The sequence below is a fragment of the Seriola lalandi genome, unplaced genomic scaffold (genome assembly GCF_002814215.2).
Source record: "Seriola lalandi dorsalis isolate HSWRI2012SDOR001 ecotype SW California unplaced genomic scaffold, Sedor1 jcf7180002054955, whole genome shotgun sequence".
Lineage (NCBI taxonomy): Eukaryota > Metazoa > Chordata > Actinopteri > Carangiformes > Carangidae > Seriola > Seriola lalandi.
The window spans coordinates 59,879-81,264 of record NW_019525506.1 but is presented as its reverse complement, the minus strand read 5'-3'; the positions used below and the strand labels follow the sequence as shown (position 1 = coordinate 81,264).

At 40.9% G+C, this 21,386-nt stretch overlaps 2 protein-coding genes and 1 long non-coding RNA gene across 4 annotated transcripts in view; 1 reads left to right on the top strand and 2 right to left on the bottom strand.

Annotated features, from left to right (window-relative positions):
- LOC111645715 (uncharacterized) overlaps positions 1–21,386 on the bottom strand; it is a 69,432-nt gene that overhangs the window by 12,547 nt on the left and 35,499 nt on the right. The gene's annotated exons all lie outside the window — the stretch shown is intronic.
- Positions 15,553–18,635, top strand: LOC147817459 (natterin-4-like). Its single transcript, XM_087170641.1, has 3 exons — positions 15,553–15,700; positions 15,802–15,883; positions 17,153–18,635. The coding sequence occupies exons 1-3, from the start codon at positions 15,698–15,700 to the stop codon at positions 18,325–18,327; spliced, it is 1,260 nt and encodes a 419-aa protein (XP_087026767.1). The 5' UTR covers positions 15,553–15,697; the 3' UTR covers positions 18,328–18,635.
- LOC147817458 (uncharacterized) overlaps positions 16,136–21,386 on the bottom strand; it is an 8,679-nt gene continuing 3,428 nt past the window's right edge. The window contains exon 2 of the long non-coding RNA XR_015436353.1: positions 16,136–16,500. This is a non-coding gene — a long non-coding RNA (uncharacterized LOC147817458). The remainder of the gene's footprint in view (positions 16,501–21,386) is intronic.

Below are 21,386 nucleotides of genomic sequence, written 5' to 3'. Positions count from 1 at the left end.
ACAAGAGCTTGTAATATTAATGAGTGGAGACATTAGAGGTTATTTCTCCTCTTTTCTGCTGCTGCTGTGTTTCAACACTTGAGCATCCAGCTGCTCCCAGAGGAAGCTGCAGTTTCCCATCAGACCTGGACTCAGGTCGGATTCAGGCACAAAAAACTACTTGGTGAAGTTTAGAGAGAGATCAAGTTTTGGGTTAAAGTGGCTGCTTTGTTGTCATGGTGACAATAATGAACGTGTGGTTAAAGTTAGCAGATAATCGTGGCTTAAAGTAGCATCTCTGAGATCTAAATTTCGTATCTCTGGTGACACCTTTGGCCGCACGTGGTAATTACAGGTTTGTTTTTTTTGTTCCAAACCAAACACTCACTTCATGAAACTGTAAAATGCAAGGACTAAACTTCAGCAGTGGGTTTTAACTTATTTACACTCCACTTCCTGTCTGTCCACAGTTCTACTGTTTTTGCCAAATGAGAAACGAAAATTAATTTGCAAAAACCAAAATTGGCCCGTTTTTTGAATTTGGTTTCTTGTTTTTTGTTTGGAAACACAAAACGTATAAACCACGTTATTTTTTTTTGTTTTGTTTTTGGTTTAGAATTAAAAATCAAATGAAACCATATGAATGCATGAACAAAATAATGATAAAAGGCATTGCCAAAACAAATCACAGATTTACACTGAAAACAAGTCACTGTAATCACAAATACAAAACCTCTAAATGATGCCCGGCACTAAAAGACTAACAAAACATGAAGTCAAACACTAAAAAACTTGTTTTGTGTGATTAAGATGAAGATGTTTTTCTTATATAAAATATGGTTTGAGCTGTGGTCCACAAACATTTACTGCCCGTCCAGTGACATCGCTCAGTAAGACAGACAGGCTCTTGGTGCAAGTCGTCCACTTAGCATTGATTCCCACATGGGGCCGATGGATTAGCAAGGTCAGGTGACAGGTCAGCACTGACGAGGCAGACGATACGTCCACTGTGTCAGACTGGAGCTTTCACACTGAGGAGCAACTGAACTGAACAACAGCTTTTTATGACATTAGACTCTTTGTTACTCAGAGGAAACTGAAGAAAGCAACATGTTTAGTTCTTTCCACAGATGTGTCATCAGAAACATTAGAAAAAAAAGGCTGAAGAAATCACAAATACATATAAACTAGAGCCACGTCCTCGTGGTCGTATCCCTCCGCCACTCAGACTAGTTTCAGGTTACGTCCCTCTTCATCCAGAGTCACAGAAAATATTAAAACATTTGTGTGAAATTTTTCTGTGTGAAGTCTTGAGTAATGGCTGAAAAGTTTTTTGTGAGGTCACACTGACCTTGACCTTCGACCTTTAACCACCAAAATCTAATCAGTTCATCCTTGAGTCCAAGTGAATGTTTTCAAACAAATTCTCTGACGGTGTTTTGGAGACATTGCGTACTCAAGGCTGAAACTGCGTTTTGTGAGGTCACCACGACCTTGATCTTTTATCTTTGAGCACCAAAATCTCATCAAATCTCATCTCAAATCTCAAATCTCAAATCTCAAATCTCATCTTTGAATCCTAGTGAATGTTTGTGCCAAATCTGAAGACGTTCCATCAAAGCGTCACTCAGATGTCATGTCAACGAGAAGGGGACGTATGGACGGACAACCCGAGAACGGAGACTTAAAAAACAAGTCATGCTAGCTGTTTATATATATATATATATATATATATATATAAAACTAATATATAACTATTGGATGGGTCAGTTATAAAGGATAGGATATTCATGGTCCCCAGAGGATGAATCCCTTGACGATGTTATTTTGTCCAACACTTTGATTTATGACCAAACACCTGCAAAGCTAACGGCGCTTCTGTCAGCTGTCAGAAACACAGTCAGCTTTAGCATTGTGAGCGTGTTAGCATGCTAATGTTCGCAACACTGGAGTGCCTAATTACAGCCTCACAGAGCTGCTAGCATGTCTGTCAACTCTTAAACTGTGTCCAAAGTCAGGGGCCGCATCCTTCGGACGCTGCATCTGAACTCTGATCGCGTCACAGCGGCGCAGCCATGCTGTTGATTTCTTCGTGGCCGAACCTATTCCCAAGATTTGTTGAGTGCCGATAATGAAAATAATATGGCAGCAAACACTGACAGAGAGCCTGAAGATTACACTGTTAAATGAAAGTATTGGTTTTCAGCTCAGTTCAACAGCTAACGGCCTTAAAACTTTTGTTTTTGTACGTTTCGGTAAGAAAAAGTGACCCGTTGTTAAGGTTGCCAGGCGATAGGAGCCGCGCTTTGTGACGCATCAGTTTGGTGACACATACTGGTAACCCTCCGTAGACCAGACCGTCTACCATCAAACCGACCACGTTCTCCACAGGAAGCAGCCAGTGATTAGTGACACATCTTTAGCCTTGTTGTCTTATCACTCCACTCTTGACGTCAACAAGATGTGACTAAACCTGTTCCTATAAACACCCTGTGCTTCGTCTTATTGGTCTTTTGCATGATGAAGACTTGCCATTTTTTCAGTCCAATAAAATTTTGGGTGCAGATTCACTATTTTAACCCGAACAAAGACAGAAATGTAAAAACAGCAGCTTGTGTTTTTTGGAGGGAGGTACGTGCTTCAGCAGCAGGATCACAGTCTGTTGTCATTGCAGGTTGCCAGGTTTCTCGCTATCGTGGCTGCACAGAGACCGAACCTTGGCCTCGCTAACAGTTCCTGTCATGTTGTTAGCGAAGTCCATTCATGTGTCTCCTCTTTGTTCTGTCTTTGTTCCGGTTTAGGATCTGTGTCCTCCAGCATTTGTTCCACTCCGGTTCATAAGCCTGACTGGCACCGAGGAGCCGCAGAATCCTTAATGTGACACAACATTGTGATACCCACCAGATGCCATTGCCCTCCTCTGTATCTGTCTCTTATACACATCTATCCAGAACAAGGCAGCACCCTCCGAGCGAACGGGTGTGCTGACAGGATGTTTCCTCCTGCCTCCGGCTCTCCACACAGACTCTGTTTACTGCAGCATCTCCTCCACAAGCTGGATACCAACTGCAAACTCATGCACAAGGCATTCACACAAAACTGCATTTATATACTGGAAGTAAAGCAGGAGACAGATCGTTTGTCAATGTTCATTTTGCTTCTATTTCTTCCACTGAGGTTAGCATGCTAACCAGCTAGCTCACAATACCACTCTGATGCTAACAATCACTTTGTGGCAATAGCAAAAACCTTCATATAGCACCTTTAGCGTAACTTAATTATTCTGCTCTTCTACTAACGATGTGTTTTTTTTTTTTTTTCTGGGCTCAAGATTCAATTTAGAATATGTTATTATAATAAAGTAATATATATTACATAATATAATATATTATTGCCAAATCAACTCATTGCCAGCGTTTCACAATCAAAATGTAAACACTGCAGAGCCAAAATAAACTGTACCATCAACACTGAAAACTGAACACAAGTGTAATTATTAAGTTCTGTAATTATTAAGTTTCCACATGTGAATATGTGAGAGTCTGACACGACTGCAGTGACCAGTAACTGCTGGCTGCTCCAGGGGTCCTCTCCCATAATTACAGCAATAACTGTTTATACGTGATCCATCAGGAGAGATGGCTTCATACGCCTTGATAGTCCACTAAAACTCTCCAGCCAGTAGCTATTGATTTGTGGCTCTGCAGGGCCGAGGTCCTGGACGCTGGGGAGCCATAAAACTTTTTTTTTTTCTTCTCAGGGTTCAGATCTGAGAGGAGGCTTCACTTCAATCAGGAAGATGAGCTGCTGCCTCCGAGACGCTGTCTGACGAGCTGCCAGCCCTTAAAGACGTAAACACCATCACTAAACCAAGCTTTTCTTTCTTCTATTCATTCATAAAATGAACTTTAAATAAGTTTGATTTATATATTGGAAATTACATTCCAACAAGCAGAAATGAAAGTTCACAGTTCATTCAAATGGACAGCGAAGCACATGACAGACAGCAGACTGAACATGACGGATACACATGGAGCTTTCGGTCTCTGTGCGGTGAATCAGAGCAGTATGAAGTACAACACAGACACATCTTTGTGGCGTTTATCCACCCTGACAGATCCTCATTAAAGCTGTTTTGAGCAGAGATGACTCTTCTGGCTCCTGGCACTCAGTCACAGTGAAGTCAGCTCTGACGAACCGGCCTGCAGGTTTGAAATGTAGCAACACACCGTCAGTGGCACTTTCTGTCCCGTCAAACCGATCCGAAGAAAGTCGTGTTGGATTCATCTTTATTAATCCAGTAAAGTGTTTTTTTTTTTTTGAGCATGCATCTTAAATGTCCCGAGGATAAACGTCCATAAATCTGCTTGGAAATCATGGAAAAAAAATATCCCTCAGAATCACCACAGGGCTGAAACATGAAGCATCAACACTGAAGAACCAGAAGCTGCAGTTCCTCTAACGACCACTAGAGTCTGGCTCCAACAGTGAGTCAGTCCCCACAGACTCCCATGTTAAACTGTCCAACTTTACAGCAGAAATAAACATGTTTACAGCCTGGTACAAGAACTGTTTTGGTCTCTAGAGCTAATTTCCTCCTTCATGACACCTGTTTATATAACTCACCTGTTTACATTTTATTAAGGACTAAAGTCATGGAGAACTGAGGGCGTGGCCTCTTTGAGTGACAGGTGGGTGAGTGTATGCTTCCCACAAACCAGCATGCACCAAAGTCTCAGCTCCACACACGCCCCTCCTCTTGGACCATTTTTGAAATAGCTGGGGGTTAGAGGTCGGCTCAATCTGAGCTTCAAAACTGCTCTTCAGAAACCTGTGGGTGACGTCACGGAGTATGTTGTGAACAGGAGCTGCTAATAGCTAATTGGCCATACTATTAATGATGCACAAATGTAAGCAAATACAGACTAAAAAGGAGCCCGTAGCCGCCGTTACAGCTTATTTAATGAGCTTTTCTATCATCATACTGGTTCCCATATAAACCTGTATGTTGGAGCTAGCAGGTAAAATTCATGCAGGAAAAATTCCACATTTAATTACAAGGACGTCGGTCAGGACAGGATTTAGATACAGGAGCAGAAAGTAAAATTGGGTGTAAGTTTTATTGGTGTGGGCCTCATACAGACTCCAGACAGGATTAAAATCACTGACCGGTGCAGGTCATGTTGAAATCACCCTGGAGACATTGATCCAGTCTGGTTTGGTTTTTCAGGACTGATTCCCTGGCAGTGAACAGAGACTCCAGGAAGTTACTGGTCCCAACACATAACCCCCCCATTAAACATCATTTTCATTTTTACACTTTGGTTTTTGTACATTTCAATCAGTGAGAGTCAGATTTTACCTTTGGATGGAGCCAGGCTAGCTGTTTACCCCTGTTTCCAGTTCTTGTGCTAAGCTAAGCTAAGCTAAACTAAGCTAAACTAAGCTATCCATCTGCTATCAGAGCCCAGATTTGGCGAAGTGAAGCAGGCAGCAGTTCTTGATGACTTTCTTTTCTTGCTGGTCTCGTCCAGCCGTGTGAACGTCAGCGCAGACTTCCTCCACTGATCCGACCGTCCGCTCACAGGTGTCTACTGTTTCCTCTGTATTTAGTCTAGGGATTTCAGTGTGAGAGGTGCCTCCGACCCGTCTGAGGGAAGGCATGGAGGGGGCCTCTGGCACCCGGCAGCTTTATTATCGTTTCATCAGCCTGCAGGTTGTCTGTGAAAGGTCAGACTCCTGGACGGCTACCCGCTGAGGTGTGAAGGCCCTCAGTGTTGTGGCGAACTGCGAGGCTTAGCTGGATCTCCTTAAAAACGCCGCGGGTGAGGGAAATGTGATGTTAGCGCGAGCCGCCGCATTAGCCCTCCCCGGCTTTCCCACCAAACCCCAGTGTTTATAAAATATATAATAGTTATCCTCATGTTACGGCCCGTGATGTCAGGCTGCCGCTCGCCGCTCTCTCCCTGCGTCATCGCCCGGCCCGGGCGGCACAGGTCGGAGTCTGGATCCATTCAAACAGCCCTCTGATCCTGAACGCTGCACAAACAGGCCCTCACCTTCAGACAAAACAGAGGAAGGAGCCTGTACTCCTCTTGTCCTCAGACCTGAGCCTCTGCTCTGACTTTGTTTGATTTGTCTCCAGTGGTTTAAAGGTGCGTAATGTCGTTTTAAACTGATACATAAACCCCCGAGGCTGTGAGCTTTGTAGGCGTTCAGCTGGCAGCTCGCGCTTCAGACCAATTCAATGATTGTTTTTTTGGCCAACTTTGAGTCTTTTGCTCATTTTTCATCCAACATCATATTAACGTCAGTTCTCGCTCCTTTCATGTGGCGTTACCGAAGAGACAGTGAGTTCTGTGCTACAGTTAGTAACTTCTGCTTTATGTTCTCCTCAGAAACACGAACATGCAAAGTGTTGGAAGAGGCAAATCACTAAGTGAATCTCGATTAATTTCTTGGATCTGTTGTTTAAATTACATAATTACGGACACCTGTGCAGACAAACTGAAACAGAGGTTGTTTTCTTCTGGGTTAATCAGTGATTTGAAAGAGAACAACATGGAAATTTATGGGAAGTCTCAGACACGTTTGATAATCAGTCAGTTTAACGGACTTGATTCAGAATCTCAAAAATCAAATCATTTGGACAATAATCAACAGATTTATTGGTGGTGACACAGAAGCAGATACTGTAGTTTTCAAGTTTCTCTAAGTCAGTACAACATATCACAGCTTGGCACCGGGACACCTCCTCCCCCTCCTGCAGTGCGCAGCAGAGAACCAACAGTATTATTAATAATGAAAGGCAAAGATTTCTATTTGATGGTTTGGCCCTCTCTGACGCTCTGACCCGCTTTTAGAAGAAGAAAAAGGCTTTTTCAAGGAATCTTCCAGCTCGTCTCCACTGAAGCGCGTGGAGAGCATCTCTGTTTGAGGAGGCTTTTATTGGAAATGCAGCCTAAGAGCACCTGACCGGCCTCGTCTCCTTACGCCATCTCAGCCGTTTCTGTCCCACTAACACTGCAGGGGACGGTTCAAACATCCAGTGACTTGTTCTGCTCAAACTAGATCTCTTCATCGACGTTAGAGGAACGTGTCTCGTTGGAAAAGGCGCCAGGTATCAAGATAGAAAGGCGAAGGTGAAGCAGCACATGCTTGTTGCGTTCGTGCATATGTTTGTTTGTTTGTTTGTTTTTTGGATAAAAAACAATCAGGTTTTCAGATGATATTCCCAAATGTGTGTTCTCTGCACACACACACCCATTTGACTGGTTCTCCAACCGCTGCCTCCAAACCTTCGGCCGCCTTAAAGTCTTTCAAATATCTGTTAATCTAACTATAATTTAAGAGAGGAGCCGAACTACAACAAGTTACAGTCCGACAGATAGTAAAAATAACCTTAGAAGATCAAGTTGTCAGTAAGTCAATTAAAAGTTCCACCTTTAAAAACAGCAAGGAGCGGTAAAAACAGATCAACCGTAAAATATTAAACAGTAATTTGACAAAAAATGACTTTACCACAAGCTTTTATTACTCGGACTTTAAACCGCACTGATTTGATATCTGGTTGAACTCTTTGCAGCATATTTTCTTCTTCTTGTGATAATAATACTTTGTACTGTCTTTTAATGGTTTGCAACTGCTGCAGACTTCTACATAATCCAGATAGTCCCTCCTCCACATATTTTTTTGTAGTCATTTTATTTTAAAGCATTATTTTATATATTTTTATTTTTCATTTCCAGGAGAGTTTTCCTCTTCAGCTTAACGATGTGAATGTCCTCACCTGGTTTCTTGTAACTCCACAGGTGTCTATATAGGAGGTATGCAGCACTGATGTTAGATCAATTTTAGAGTGTGTGTGTGTGTGTGTGTGTGTGTGTGTGTGTGTGTGAAGCAACACACTCTCTCCTCCAGTAAAACCTCTCCTCCTTTAGCACGGCGCCCGTCCCTCCTCGGCACTTTGAGACAGTTTGGAGATGGACCGTGTTGGAAAAGTCTTCTGTGAGTAAACCAAGGTCGCAGCCTGGGTCGCGTTATTAAGATGCAGATGAGGTCCAGGTGAAAAAAAAAAATACAAAAAAAACTCAAGTGTGTGATGACTTTAACAAACCATGCATAAAATAAAAGTGAAGGTCAAAGAAGTAACTGCTGCTTTCTGAGCTTTATCAGCCACGCTCTGTTTCACAGACAGTCTCACAGCTTCACACTGGGCTCAATAAAGGAAATTTATCTCCTTATTTTAAATTTAAAAAACACATGAACAATGTTGTTTTGCACCAGGAGACACGATTTAATAAAGTCATAAACTTTAAAATAGATCCGCACACTTTAACTTCAGCGTGTAAACGTCAGACGCTGTCCTGCTGTAGACGGAGCGACTTAGATCAGCTGGTGTGAATAATCACAGCTCATTTACTTCCAGTAGATGGTGCAATAAGAAGGAGCTTGTGTTAGTTATAAACACAGTGGATCATTTGCATTTAATTTAAAACTGTAGTAACCTTTTATTCATTAAATATAAATCAAAATGTTTGAAACTAAATCTAGACAATTAGTTATTAGCAGTTTAAAAGCCCGGCACAGTCATGGTGAACCGGCTCAGGTGATTCTAATCTAATTCTACTGAGAATAATTCTTTGTGGCTGTGGGCGTGTACGCTCTGTGATTGACTGACATCTCAAGGTGATCACAAGAGGAATTTGAGGATTTGTGAGAGGATCAACAAATTAGTAAAGAAGAACAAAAACGTTGTGTTTTCTGTTCTGTGTTTTTCCTGTAAAATATTGGAGAGTTTTACATCGTAAGGCCCCTAAAAAATATTCAAATGATTAAATCAGAAGACTCTACAGCAAGGTACCTTATTACAGGATTTTTTACTACCTGTAACCTTGAGCTTTATAGTAGCATAGTCAGTAGGATCCATCCTCTGGGGACCATGAACGTCTGTACAAAATTTGGTGCAATCCAACTGGTAGATGTTGAAATAATTCACAGGATAAGTGAAAGGTGTGACCGGCTGGTGCCACTAGAAGAAAGAGAAAGGAATCACCAGTCAAAAGGATTCATCCTCTGGGGACCATGATGTCTGTGTACAATTTGCTGCAATACACCGGGAAGATGTTGAGATAGTTCACAGGATAAGTGACAGGTTTGACCTGCTGATGCCGGTGCAGGAGAAAGTCAGGCAATCACCAGTCGAAGGGATTCATCCTCTGGGGACCATGAATGTCTGTATAAAATTTCATGGTAGTCCATCAAATAGTTGTTGAGATATTTCAGTCCGGCCTGACAGACTGATCGCTCTGACAAGAATAAACTGCCTGAAGCTCACAGCTCATATAAATAACTAAAACTTTAAGTGGTTGCGAGTTCATTTTCCGTTGTTTTAAAGGGTCACAAGCCCCAAAAAAAAAAAACCCCACTGCCCTAGGGAGCACATTTTTCTGCTAACTCACCTGCAGTGTGGGATCAAACCAGCAACCTCATTAACTGCCTGAGGTCACCTGCGCGATGACTCATCCTGACAGAGCAGTCACAAAGTTTAGTCGTACCTTTCCTCCAATGACATCGAGTCTCAGCTCCCAACTGTCATCCTGAATGTATTCCAATCAGTTCATGAATATTCATCGGCTCGTATTAGCATATTGCTCAGGATATTAGCATAGGCAGCTTCATAAACATCATGGGAGGGGAGCAGATGAATCAGAGGGCACGCAGAGGAAGAGTGGGCAGATCGGGCCTGGCGGGGACAGCAGGTCAGCATTCATTACGTCCACGAGGCGGACAGGTCACGGAAGACGCAGGAAGACCTGACAGGGAGAGGTGGCAGCAAAGGAGACGGTTCACAACACTGAGATTAAAGTCCAGGCGGGTTTAGAGACGAACCTCTAATTGGTTGAGTGAAACTTTTAGTGAGTGGCGCTGAGGAGCCACAGTGTTCAGAGCTTTTTCTTGGTGAGGTTGATGAGACACTGGCAATTTACAGAGATTATAATCAATACGAGTTTTCTGTTGGTATCAAATAATGATATCAATTTGAGCTGTTAGAGCACCGAAGTCCCTAAAGATCTTTTTTTTCTTGTGTTTTCAGTGTTTTATCCACTAGCACTGATAGTATCGTGCTGGACAGTCTCTTTTCCTTTCTTTTGCCTGCTCATGTTTATATATGGGGACAACATTTGGTGTGCATTAAAGAAAACTGGAGAAATTGTTGTGTGCACTGCATCTGGGTATTATACATAACCTATAAGTCTTTAATATACTTTTTCTGTGCATTTGGTTTTTTTCAATTAAATATTATTTATGATCATTCCCCGACAATTATTGTTCACAATTTACTGTTATGTTTACTATTTACTAATGTTTGCTCCTTGATCATGTAAAAACAAAAACTATATCGTTAAGTAAGGAGATGTGGATGTGTCACTAAAGAACTAAGCTTTATGTTCAGTAACCTGATTACTGTGTCAAAGCAGTAGCATAAACCAGATGTGATGATGTTTAATGTCCCCGACAACATCTTTAGTCTCATTTAGAAACGCGTAAAAGCTTAAAGAACTGGGGTATTTACTGACGTATTTTATGTCGTAGAAGAAAACGTGAAAATGTCTTGAGTTAATAACAGAAACCCACAGACTTCAGGACGACGGTACAGGGAACAGGAAGTGCTAAAATGCTAACTTACCTCTGGGTTTTCGAACTCGAGCTAGTGAAGGTAAAAATGAGGGTAGCTAGCTAGCTCTTTGTAGCTAAGCTAATGACAGAGCAGCAAGAGGATGCTAACTGCTAGACTTTTGGATTAATGGTCTTTATTTATATTTTTAACCAGATTTACTTGACCTATGCTAACAAGCTAACCTGCTCTGCATTAAACTGAGTTTTAATTCAACCTTGATGAGGGTCTGTAAGAAAATCAGGATAACAAGAGCTTTGGGAAGCTTGTGTTTTGAAAACCCTTGGTTTAGTATTTCGTTGGGTGTAACAAAAGTTTCTCTGCAACATTAGTATTTACTAAAAATGATAATGACTGCCTACTGTATACTGTACTTCTTAAACTGTTACACCACCCTAGATCTCTGTGTGTAACAAAACATGGAGAGTTAAAGATGGAAAGGTGAGTTCTTACATTACTTTGACAGGACTTCATTAATTAATGGCACTTAATGGACTCATTGTTCGCTGTGTGGAAAGCACTTGATACCCTCCGGTTACAGTTCCCATGTAACTGTGCACACACACAAACACAGAGAGGCAGCCGCCGTGAGATGCCAGGTAAGATGAGGCTCTGAAATGCAAATGTGCTTAAAGATAAAGCCGGTGCATATTTCATAGCGAACACGGCAGCTTCGCTTCTCTGACATGACAATGAGCTCTTACTGTCCTGTCTGCTCAGTGGGGCGTGCGACCACGGCCACAAATGCAATCCGCACCTCGCTCGCTGGAACAGATTCAGCTCTGTACCGCAGGAAACGTAGTGTATCTGTTATAAAGTGTGATATATATACTGTGTGATATCCCTTAAAAATGAAGATATAGATATGCAGTGGTGGAAAGTACCATCACCTATGTACTGCATTTAAGTATAATAATATTAAGGTACATGTAATTCAATTTTATGCTACTTCATAATTCTACATTTCAAAGGGAAATATTGCACATTTTACTGCACTACATTTATCTGACAGCTGTACTTACTGTACAGATTTTACATCCGAAGATGTTGTAAGTTTACAAATCCTTGGTGTTTTTATGCATATTTTATTTTACTGTATATTTATATTTTCTAATTATTTTAGTCTTTATTTATTTTAACATATGCTGCCAAGAGGATTGCTGCCAAACTTCATTTCGTTGTGTTTTTTAATGCAATGACATTAAAGAATCTATCAATCTATTGAGTGCCATTACAGTATTGATGATTAAACCTGTGGTTCCCAATCTGTTCCCAAGCGTCCAGTTGGAGTTTCTTATCATGTTTCAGATGTCTGAGTTTCCACCAAGCAGACATTTCCTGTGTAAACTTCACATAAATGTCTATTATTTTGTTAAACTATTTAACAAAGAATCAAACATCAGAGAAAAGTGAACAAACTTGTGAAGCCACATCCTTCAAAAGCTGCATAGACGAAGTTTCAGTGTTGAGCTTTTATTTGTTAAGGAGTATTTTTAGAGTATTGTATTGGTACTTCTACTTAAATAGAACCTTATAAAGAATCTGAATACTTCCTCCACCGCAGCTGAAACTGCATTCACACTAAACTGGTGAAATCTGGACGTAAATACTCTTCTCTCAGTTTTGACCCTGAGTTCACACCGAGCCTGCACTCTTCACACCACAAAAATAAAGCTATTCGAGAATTAATGAATCCTGAACCAGCTCCTGGTGTAGCATTCATGTACCTGACCTCTGACCTCTGAGGTTGACTTGCATAGAAATCTACTTTAAGTGATTAATAATGTATCGTATTATATTAGAGTGTGGGGATGTTGTGTGGCCGACTGTGATCCTCAGAAACTGACTAAACAAACAGATGTGTTTGTGTGAGAGAGAAAATAAGACAGTCTCACACACACACACACACACACACACACACACACACACATGAGTCACCACAGGACCTGAGGCTTTTTGTTTACATGTTAAATTAGCATGTACATGTTGGAGGAGACATGAGCTCTGCAGATTAACATCAATGCAGAGCGGCCACAAATCATCTCACGCCAACAGACACGACACTGGCTCATCCAAGAGTCTCTGGGAGTTTGTAGCCCTGACTTTAGCCTCTCAGGCCGTGGACCGCACCAACAACTTCCACCAATCGCGCATCACTGGATCAACCTTGTAGATGAAACAAATTGAAATAAGAGATAAAATAAATGAAAATCTAAGTGTATTAGAAGATTCAAATTTAGAATTAAATTGAACTAAATAATAACTGAAATGCAATATATCACTTACAGAAGCTCTGAAAGGCATGAGAACATTTTTTCATCTGTAAAAGCAGCTGTAAGAGAAGTTTTCATCTGTATAAACACCCGCAAGAGCCAAGTGATTTTTATTTCTGACAGGGGGAAAAAATGCAAAAAATAATACAATAATAATAATAATAATGATAATAATCACTTGTCTTTCAAAGCTTCCATTATTATGTTCCTGCAATGCACGTTATGTTAGCTTATTGCCTGTTCATGTGCTTATTTGCTGTATCACTGGTTGCAATCTGTGTTTCTGAAATGTTCTTTTCTTTTACATATAATGAATAGAAAGACTGTGTCAAGCTCCACCTTAAGACGGAGGACCCGTGTAGATGTAGATAAATGACTTCAACAAGTTAGGGATGAACTTCACTGACTTTCAAACGACAACAGAGAAGGACCTTGGAGATATCAGAGGAGAGTTTGAGACATTTTCACTCTGACAGCATTTGCAACTGGGTCGTACACTTTGGCATTTCTTTGGTTGCTGTGACAGCACTATTGGCCATACTTCACATTTGCCATCCTGATCATCCAAAGGAGGCTAGGACCCTCCTTAGGACTAAGACAAAATACTCAATTGAGGAAAGGGCTGGGGGACAGTAGAGCTCTAGTCTGCAACTGTGGCCCATCATCATGAGGGGCCACATCCATGTCATGGCAGTGGTGTTGGCATGGTTTCACAATTCCCTCTAGATTATCTGCATAATATAACAGAAAACTGTTAGAAATGTCCTGTGGAGTTTACCCGAAAGCCCAGATCACTGAGGGATCACACAGTAGCATGAAGACAGGTGCCTGTAATGCTGCAGGCACCTGTCTTCATGCTACTGTTTTCAGGTGAAGTTCACTCACCAAGCAGCAGGCACATTCAAAAGTTCTCCAGGAATTTTCTTGTTACCTTTATTATTACTACAGTAAAAAGTACGATAATTAATAATATCTGATTGGAATTATTTATATTGTACAAAAAATAACAAGCCATATTTTTTAAATAAATATTTCTATTTAAAATAATTATTTGGATAAGTTTTCAAAGGTATAAGGGCGAGTATGCAAACATGTGGTGTATTTCCCATATGCTTTATGTTTCTATGTTTGTGTGTGGCCTGACAGAAAATAACTCACCTCAGAGAACAGTGGCTTCAGGCACGAAGCTGCTCGTTACTGTCAAGATCTCATTAAAACAGGCACGGCCTGATAGTTGAGCTGCATTTAATGAGCTGTTTGCCTGATCGCTGTCACCCTGAGCGTAGGCGGCCATCTATCTGAGCACCCCGAACGGAACAGCTCACTCAGCTGAAATGAAGCCTGACGGGAGCTTCAAGGGCGCAGCAAAGTGCCGGCTCACCTAAAACCCACGCCAGCGTCTCTCTCTGACCTTGTGTCAGACATCGTGTCCGCTCAGGCTGCAGAGTCCTCTGCTGTGAGGTCGCCTCGCTCTGCAGCGCACACTCAGCTCGCACAGCGTGACCTGTGTGGCCTGTTCACCTTTTACGCATTGTTTTCAGTGCATTTAGTCTCACTGTAGTTGAGCTGATTTTTTTAGGGCATCACTGAAAACCATTTGCAGGATTTGCAGGAAAACTAAACCCACATAATGAAAAATGATCTGGAATTTATTTTCAGATCTGAAATTATTATCGCTGTATAGTCCAGTGATCCACTTTGAATTGAATATGATCAATTTCATTACATTTATATACAAAAAGCCTTGACTGATAAATATTTACTTTGGTATAAATGTAATAACAGAACAAAACAGAAACGCAAATGCACAAAGAAAGAGCGGAAGATAGAAATACACACACACACACACACACACACACACACACACACTAAACAAATATTGTGTTTCAGTGAGAAGAATTCAAAATTCATAGGAAACACAACATTATTTTTCCTTTACCAGTGTGTTGCTGCCCCCTGCTGTACATGCACCTTTGGAAAGAGTAAATAACAAAGTACTTGTTGCCACTGTGGTTCAGTTTAGGTGTCATTAGAGGTCACACACTTTTATCTAGAATTCAATTAACAGAGACCAAATTGTTCTTAATTGTTCACAGTGTACAGGTCTGTTTGAAATATCACATTCATGTATTATAGTTAAAAATCATTATCATCTTTGTCCTTTTTGTGTAAAACACAGAAATGTTTTTTTAATGGATTAACATGGTTTTTCTAAGAGTAAACTAGAAAAAACAACTAGAAAAAACAACCAAAAAAAACGTGTTAACCGTATATGAGAAGCAGAAATTGATCATTTTGAAGTCATCAGCCTTCACTCTGTCATCAGATGAAATAAACTGTAATCTGTTCATATTGCAAAAAGAAAAATATGTATGTGATGGAATAACATAAGTGATAAATCCAACTTTACTAAAAACATTAAAACACACTCATTCGTGTCTCCATGACTTCAGAGGACGAGTACATTGACTTCCTGGAGACTTACTCTCACCGAAACCATGTATTCGCCTTTCGCGGATTTTAATGATTTATGTTTTGGCGACTTGTTTTTGGTCCCCATCATGTGACTGTGTAAACAGATTTAGGTCCCCACAACATCAGTTATGCCTGGACAAGTCACACTCAGACACACCTCGTTGATTTCAGCTTTCACCTCTCTGTTGATTGGTCAGATTTCAGGTCACACTAAAGTATGTATTTGTTTTCTCTCAGCCATGAGGCCACTACTTGAGCCGAACCTGTGTGGACGTAAAGACTTGCAGCTCTGATGGTGAGTGATTTTTGTCGTGGTTTTAATTCATAGTAAGTTTTCACTTTAATTTTAAAAACAGTTTGTAGCCGACAGTGATTTTATTTGTGCTGCGTCTCCAGATGAAGCTGGCGTTGTTGTTGCTGCTGACTCTGTCCTCAACTAGTCTTCAGGACGTTGTGAAGAACTCACAGCACAGAAATGGTAAAACAAGAAGCAGCATTATGAATGTCTCTTTAATGTCTCTTCACTGAAGACAAAAGTGTCCTCGTTTGTGCTTCACTGATGTAGGATGGGACAGAATCACTTGTAGTAAATATGTTTTATAAAAGTCCCGACAAAGCGACAAAGGATGTGAAGATAAACACAACAGTGAGATATGTGTTTTGCTCAGTGTCTCCACTCTCATCAGTCTGGTCCTGTATTTATTTAACTTGCAAGAATGACACAAAAGGGTGAACATCAGAGAAATGATTTAATTTAAGAAGAATGTAGTACTTTAGGCTACAGGCCTCAGCTTCAGGTAACAGTTTTTTACTTGAAACTTCGTCAAAAAAAAAAAAACAGAATAAAAACAGGTACAGGCAAGGTCATCCCAGGTAATCGAGCCATAAGGCAAACAAATCTGGTTAAGGACAGGCAACAGTCCAAAGGTCAGCAACAGGCTGACATGACTACAGGCAGAAAACACCGGACAATCTGGTGCAGAGGGAATGAAACTGGACAGGTATATATACACAGACTAATGATGGAAGGGGAGGCAGGTGAGTAGGTGGACTGGGAAACTCAGGTGAAGGGAATGAGGCAACAAGAGGCTGGATCTGAAATGACAAGAGAATAAGAGACAAGATTAATGACAGACTAAGTTGTGTCATAATTAGATAAAGATTTAAATGATGGAATACTTCAGTCAGCACACAATTTCGATAGGGTAGTGACACTGCCGCATCACTTACAGGAAATGACGATCGCAACGTGTGATTGTCACCCACCAAAATATCTACCCACTGCTATGCTCTCTTGACTTGAAAATGGATGTTTTACTCTGCCTGTGTTTGCCTCCTGAGTCATGCAACATGGAAATTAGTCCGCCATTAAGTTTGAAAATACACTGATGGCGAAGAGAAGTGCCCAGCGTCCCACGTGCAGTTTTTTGACCATTTTGTGTCCATCGTCTGCGTGTTACTTGTCAATGTGAACGCACTTACGCAGCCAAGATAGCAAGTGTGAGTAGAAGGTGAATTGAGACACAGCAGAAGCCACTGACTCACTCAAACATCATCTTCACTACAGTGGAGCAAAGAAATTTTACTTAATGATTGTAAAAGACAGTAAATCACAGTGTTCCATCATTTTATACTGAACGTTTTTGCTGTTCTTTGCTTTGTAAAACATTTCATGAAGACCTTTTCTAAATAAAAGCAACCTTTCCTTTTGGTTTCCATTTAACGTTGTTCCCTTTCTTTTATACAGACCTCATCCTGGACCCAAATCTAGAGGACAGAGGTCCTGAAATCACAGCTAACACATCGTCTCTGAAACATCAACATCTTCTGTCTCCTCAAAAGATAAGACAGAAAAGACATCCTCTGCCTCGTCCCTCTACATTTAATACTAATGACCAACTGAAATGGCAGCACTGGGATGGTTCTCTCCCCAACGAAGCTGTTTCGATTGACAACACATATGTTGGACGCAAAGACTACGTCTGTAAATACCAGTGCCATGCTGGCTTCTACAATCCCAACTCTGGTTCTTACTGCCACTACACCAATGGAGGTGAAGTGCATAAAGACCCCTCATTCGAGATCCTTGTGAATGAAAACAATTTTGAGATCCTGGAGTGGAAAAAGGGTTCAGCTAATTCAGCTCCCCAACATTCAGTCAGGACCTGTTCTAGTGACGAAATCTATGTAGGGAGAAACGAGTACGGTCTTGGGAAGGTGCATCAGATACAGAAGACCTTCTTTCTTCCTTGGAAAACTAAAGTATATCAATACGAGGATAATTACGAGGTCCTGACGGTCAGTAAGGATGTTAAGAGTGAGCACATCTCCAAAGTTGAGTACAACAATAACGAGGCTAAAATCACCCAGTATCCTTCAGCGACCATGCATGTTTCTACGATCGTCAACAATGAGTGCAGTTCAACGTTGAAAACATTAAATTTTTCAAAGACATATCAGACGAAGAGAAGGTGGGACATCCACTCTTCAGTCATGCTTGGTGAAAAGAGGACCATCTCTGCAGCAATACCTGTCATAATGTTGAATTTAGGCACTGTGGGACTTCCCGCCAGCCAGTCGAAGAATCGAAGTATGCAGATCAGTCCGGAGTGGTCACCCGAGTACTCGGGAGAACTCACCGATACACAAGACTTCACCCACTCTACCTCTCTGGAGCTCAACATCCCACCAAACCACTACTGCAGAGCTTATATAGCGGAATATCAGTTCAAGGTAAACATCCCATTCAGCGCACGCCTCGACCGCACATACAGTAATGGAAAGTCCACAGGGAGATCCGTCACTGGAACCTATGAAAACATCTGGAATGGAGAAGTCCAAGCTGTGGTGGACCGATGTGAACCTGTAGCTAATGCCTTACCTTGCACCCAAAAACCTGATCCTTATTCACATGTACCATAATAACAAATGGGAATGTTTGTATGAAGCACATGTCAAAATATTTCCTTGAATGAGATGAATGAACCAGCTCTCATTTATGCACTATGTTAATATAATGTTGTACTTTTAATTTCTCTTCAATTATTGTTTCGTAATCAACAAATAAACCTATGAAAAGTTTATATCAGACCTTGTAAGTCACTTTTGAGGTAGCATTCAAAACATCTGCTGCAGTATCACTAAAATGTTAATTATTTACAAATCTTGTCCATGTACGCACATGTAAACACACGTCCTGTTTGTATTCCTAATAAAATAAATACTGTGTATCAGTGCTGCCTCTCTGCTGTAAATGTAAATTTGCTGACTTGCGATAACAGGATTTTAATTCTCAGCCAAGAAGAAGTCAGTAGACTTATCCTCAACAACACGTGGAGATGTGTTCAAAAAGTTCATAAAAAAATGTGTGAACACGGCACCAGTGCCAAAGGTGATGTACTTTCCACTTCGCAGAAAACAGGAGGTACAGACACAAGAAAGTTCATTTTAAGTCAAGTGAACTGAGCAGCTGGTAGATATTTTGACAGGCAACAATCGGTCACACATCATGATGGTGATTCTGTGAGTCTGGTGTGGACTGGTTTCTGGTTTTTGCATTCTGGTTGTCCGCCCCTTTCCCGGATTCGTTTGCCTAACGGACTGATTACCTAGTTTGACCTGTTGTCTGTCAATATTTCTTTTTTGCCTGAGCTCCAAGTAAATTTCCACAACTTCATGTTTGTTGTCCAGGACTTAGTGCCTTGTAGCTGTGGCTTTTTGTTGACGTTTTACATCATAGTAAGTTTTCAGATTTGTTTTAAAAATGAATCCAAATAGGGACCTGTAAAACACAAATGCTACTGTTCATCTTTATCGCAGTAGATGAGGTAATGTTTGAGTTTGAGCTTCAGTGATTAGTTATGAGGCTTTAGAAAAGGAAATTAATCTAGTTAGTAGATGTACCAACAAATGTATGTAAGAACGTGCCTCTCAGAGCTTCTGAACAAATGACTTGAGGTGGAAATTAAATTCTTCATTGTTTTTGAAATCTTCAAAAACCAAACCAACTTATTGCCACTCACTTTAGAGTAAATTTGAATGAATGATCAATTTGTTCTGTGTTTTCTGTCCAGGTGTTAATGTTGGTGCTGCTGTGCCTCCTGGCTCTGTCCTGTGTCAGACCTCAATATAATTAGAATATACAAGATTCTATGATTTTAGAGCCTGTACTTAAGTGTCTTATAAATAATAGAGCAATTTGTTTCCTAAGAGGACTTCTCTGTTGTATATCATACATCTAGCTTATGTAATAAATGTTTAGTAATTGTTCACAATAACTGACAACAATAAATGTACTTAATGTGATGCAAAAGTTTTTCATTAGCACAGTGTCCAACTCTGGACCCCAAGTAACAAAACAGGTGGGTTCGTTATTGGTCCAATTAAAGTAAAGTACTTTCTCTCTCAGTATCTTACCTTTGTTTTCTTTCAATAAGATAAGTTTGTTTCTATTCTTATTTTATCATTTGCATGATTTGTCCAATGATTCACTTTGATTTGAAGTAAATAGCAGTGATATCATAAAAGGCGGCAAAGACAAATAGGAGTGTAATGACTGATTTACATCATCAGATATTTTGTATTTCTTTTGGTTTTTATCTTAAAAAGGAAAATAGGTATTATTGCCAGTTATTGGTAAGATGCAATTTCTGGTTGGTTGATGTTAACTTGCATTTGAATTTATTGAATATTCTTTTGTGCATCTATAATAATTATTTATAATTGTTTAGAAAGTGATTTAATTTAGTTAATATATCTTTTATAAGATGTTTCTTAGGCTTGTTCAGTACTGAGAAGGTTTAATATTTTATTTTATTTTTTAATTTGGAGAGTTAATTTGAAGGAGTTTGATTTCCGGTTGACCGCTGGGTGATCACGCGAGAAAGACGTTAGTTTGAGAGATACAAACAAAGTTGAGCGTAAGTGAGAAACGCCACGGACTATTTAATGTTTACCGCGTGACTTTGTAATGTTGAACTGTGGACTGTTTGCTAGTTAGCTCGCTCCTTTGTGTGTGTGCGAGTTTGGGACTGTTCGCGGCCACGGACGTGTGTTTTTTTTTTTGTTTTTATTCACTGTGGAGCGGGAGCGAGTTAGCTTGATTAACCGAGCTGCCGCCATTTTGGAAGAGAGACGACCCGCCCTTCTTCACCTGCGCGGACGAGAGTGGAGGAGCTTCAGCGGAGGGTTTTTCCCGGCGCCGAGGGCGGCCTGCTAACGGACACGATGTGATTCCCGGTATGTGGTTCCTGCTGCTCGTTGCTGCCAAAGATCTTGTAATGTTGAACTGTGAACGGTTTGCTAGTTAACTCGCTCCTTTGTGTGTGTGCGAGTTTGGGACTGTTCGCGGCCACGGACGTGTGTTTTTTTTTTGTTTTTATTCACTGTGGAGCGGGAGCGAGCTAGCTTGATTAACCGAGCTGCCGCCATTTTGGGAGAGAGACGACCCGCCTTCTTCACCTGCGCGGACGAGAGTGGAGGAGCTTCAGCGGAGGTGTTTCCCGACGCCGAGGACGGCCTGCTACCGGAGACGATGTGATTCCCGGTATGTGGTTCCTGCTGCTCCTTTCTGCCAAAGATCCTCTATATATAAGATGCCTCGTTACAGGCAGCACCAATGGTATGAAATGGGATCTAGTTCCGGTCTCCCAAGTGGGCGTTGTACCCCAACCACTCCCCTCAAGCGAAGGCAACTGGCATGAAATGTGACAGTAGCTGATATTAAAATCTAGACCTACCTCTCTGCATCCTTTGGGAAAGAAAAGAGAGATAAGTCTTTGTTGTTATTACAGCCTATGGTTGCACAAAGCTCAGGCAATTTTAACACTAACTGATGGATTACTTGTCCCTGCCAAAATAATACAACAATAGACGATACAACACTGATACAGTACAAATTTAAGCCTTTTTTTTGCAGCCGTTTTTATCTATTAATGACATCTGATAAACCCTATACAAAGTCATATCAGTTTAATAGGGTA

Bases quoted from the DNA above. Each gene is read 5' to 3' on its own strand.
- LOC147817459 (XM_087170641.1), top strand. The intron at 15,884-17,152 runs GTAAAACAAGAA...TCTTTTATACAG, and splicing joins GAACTCACAGCACAGAAATG to ACCTCATCCTGGACCCAAAT.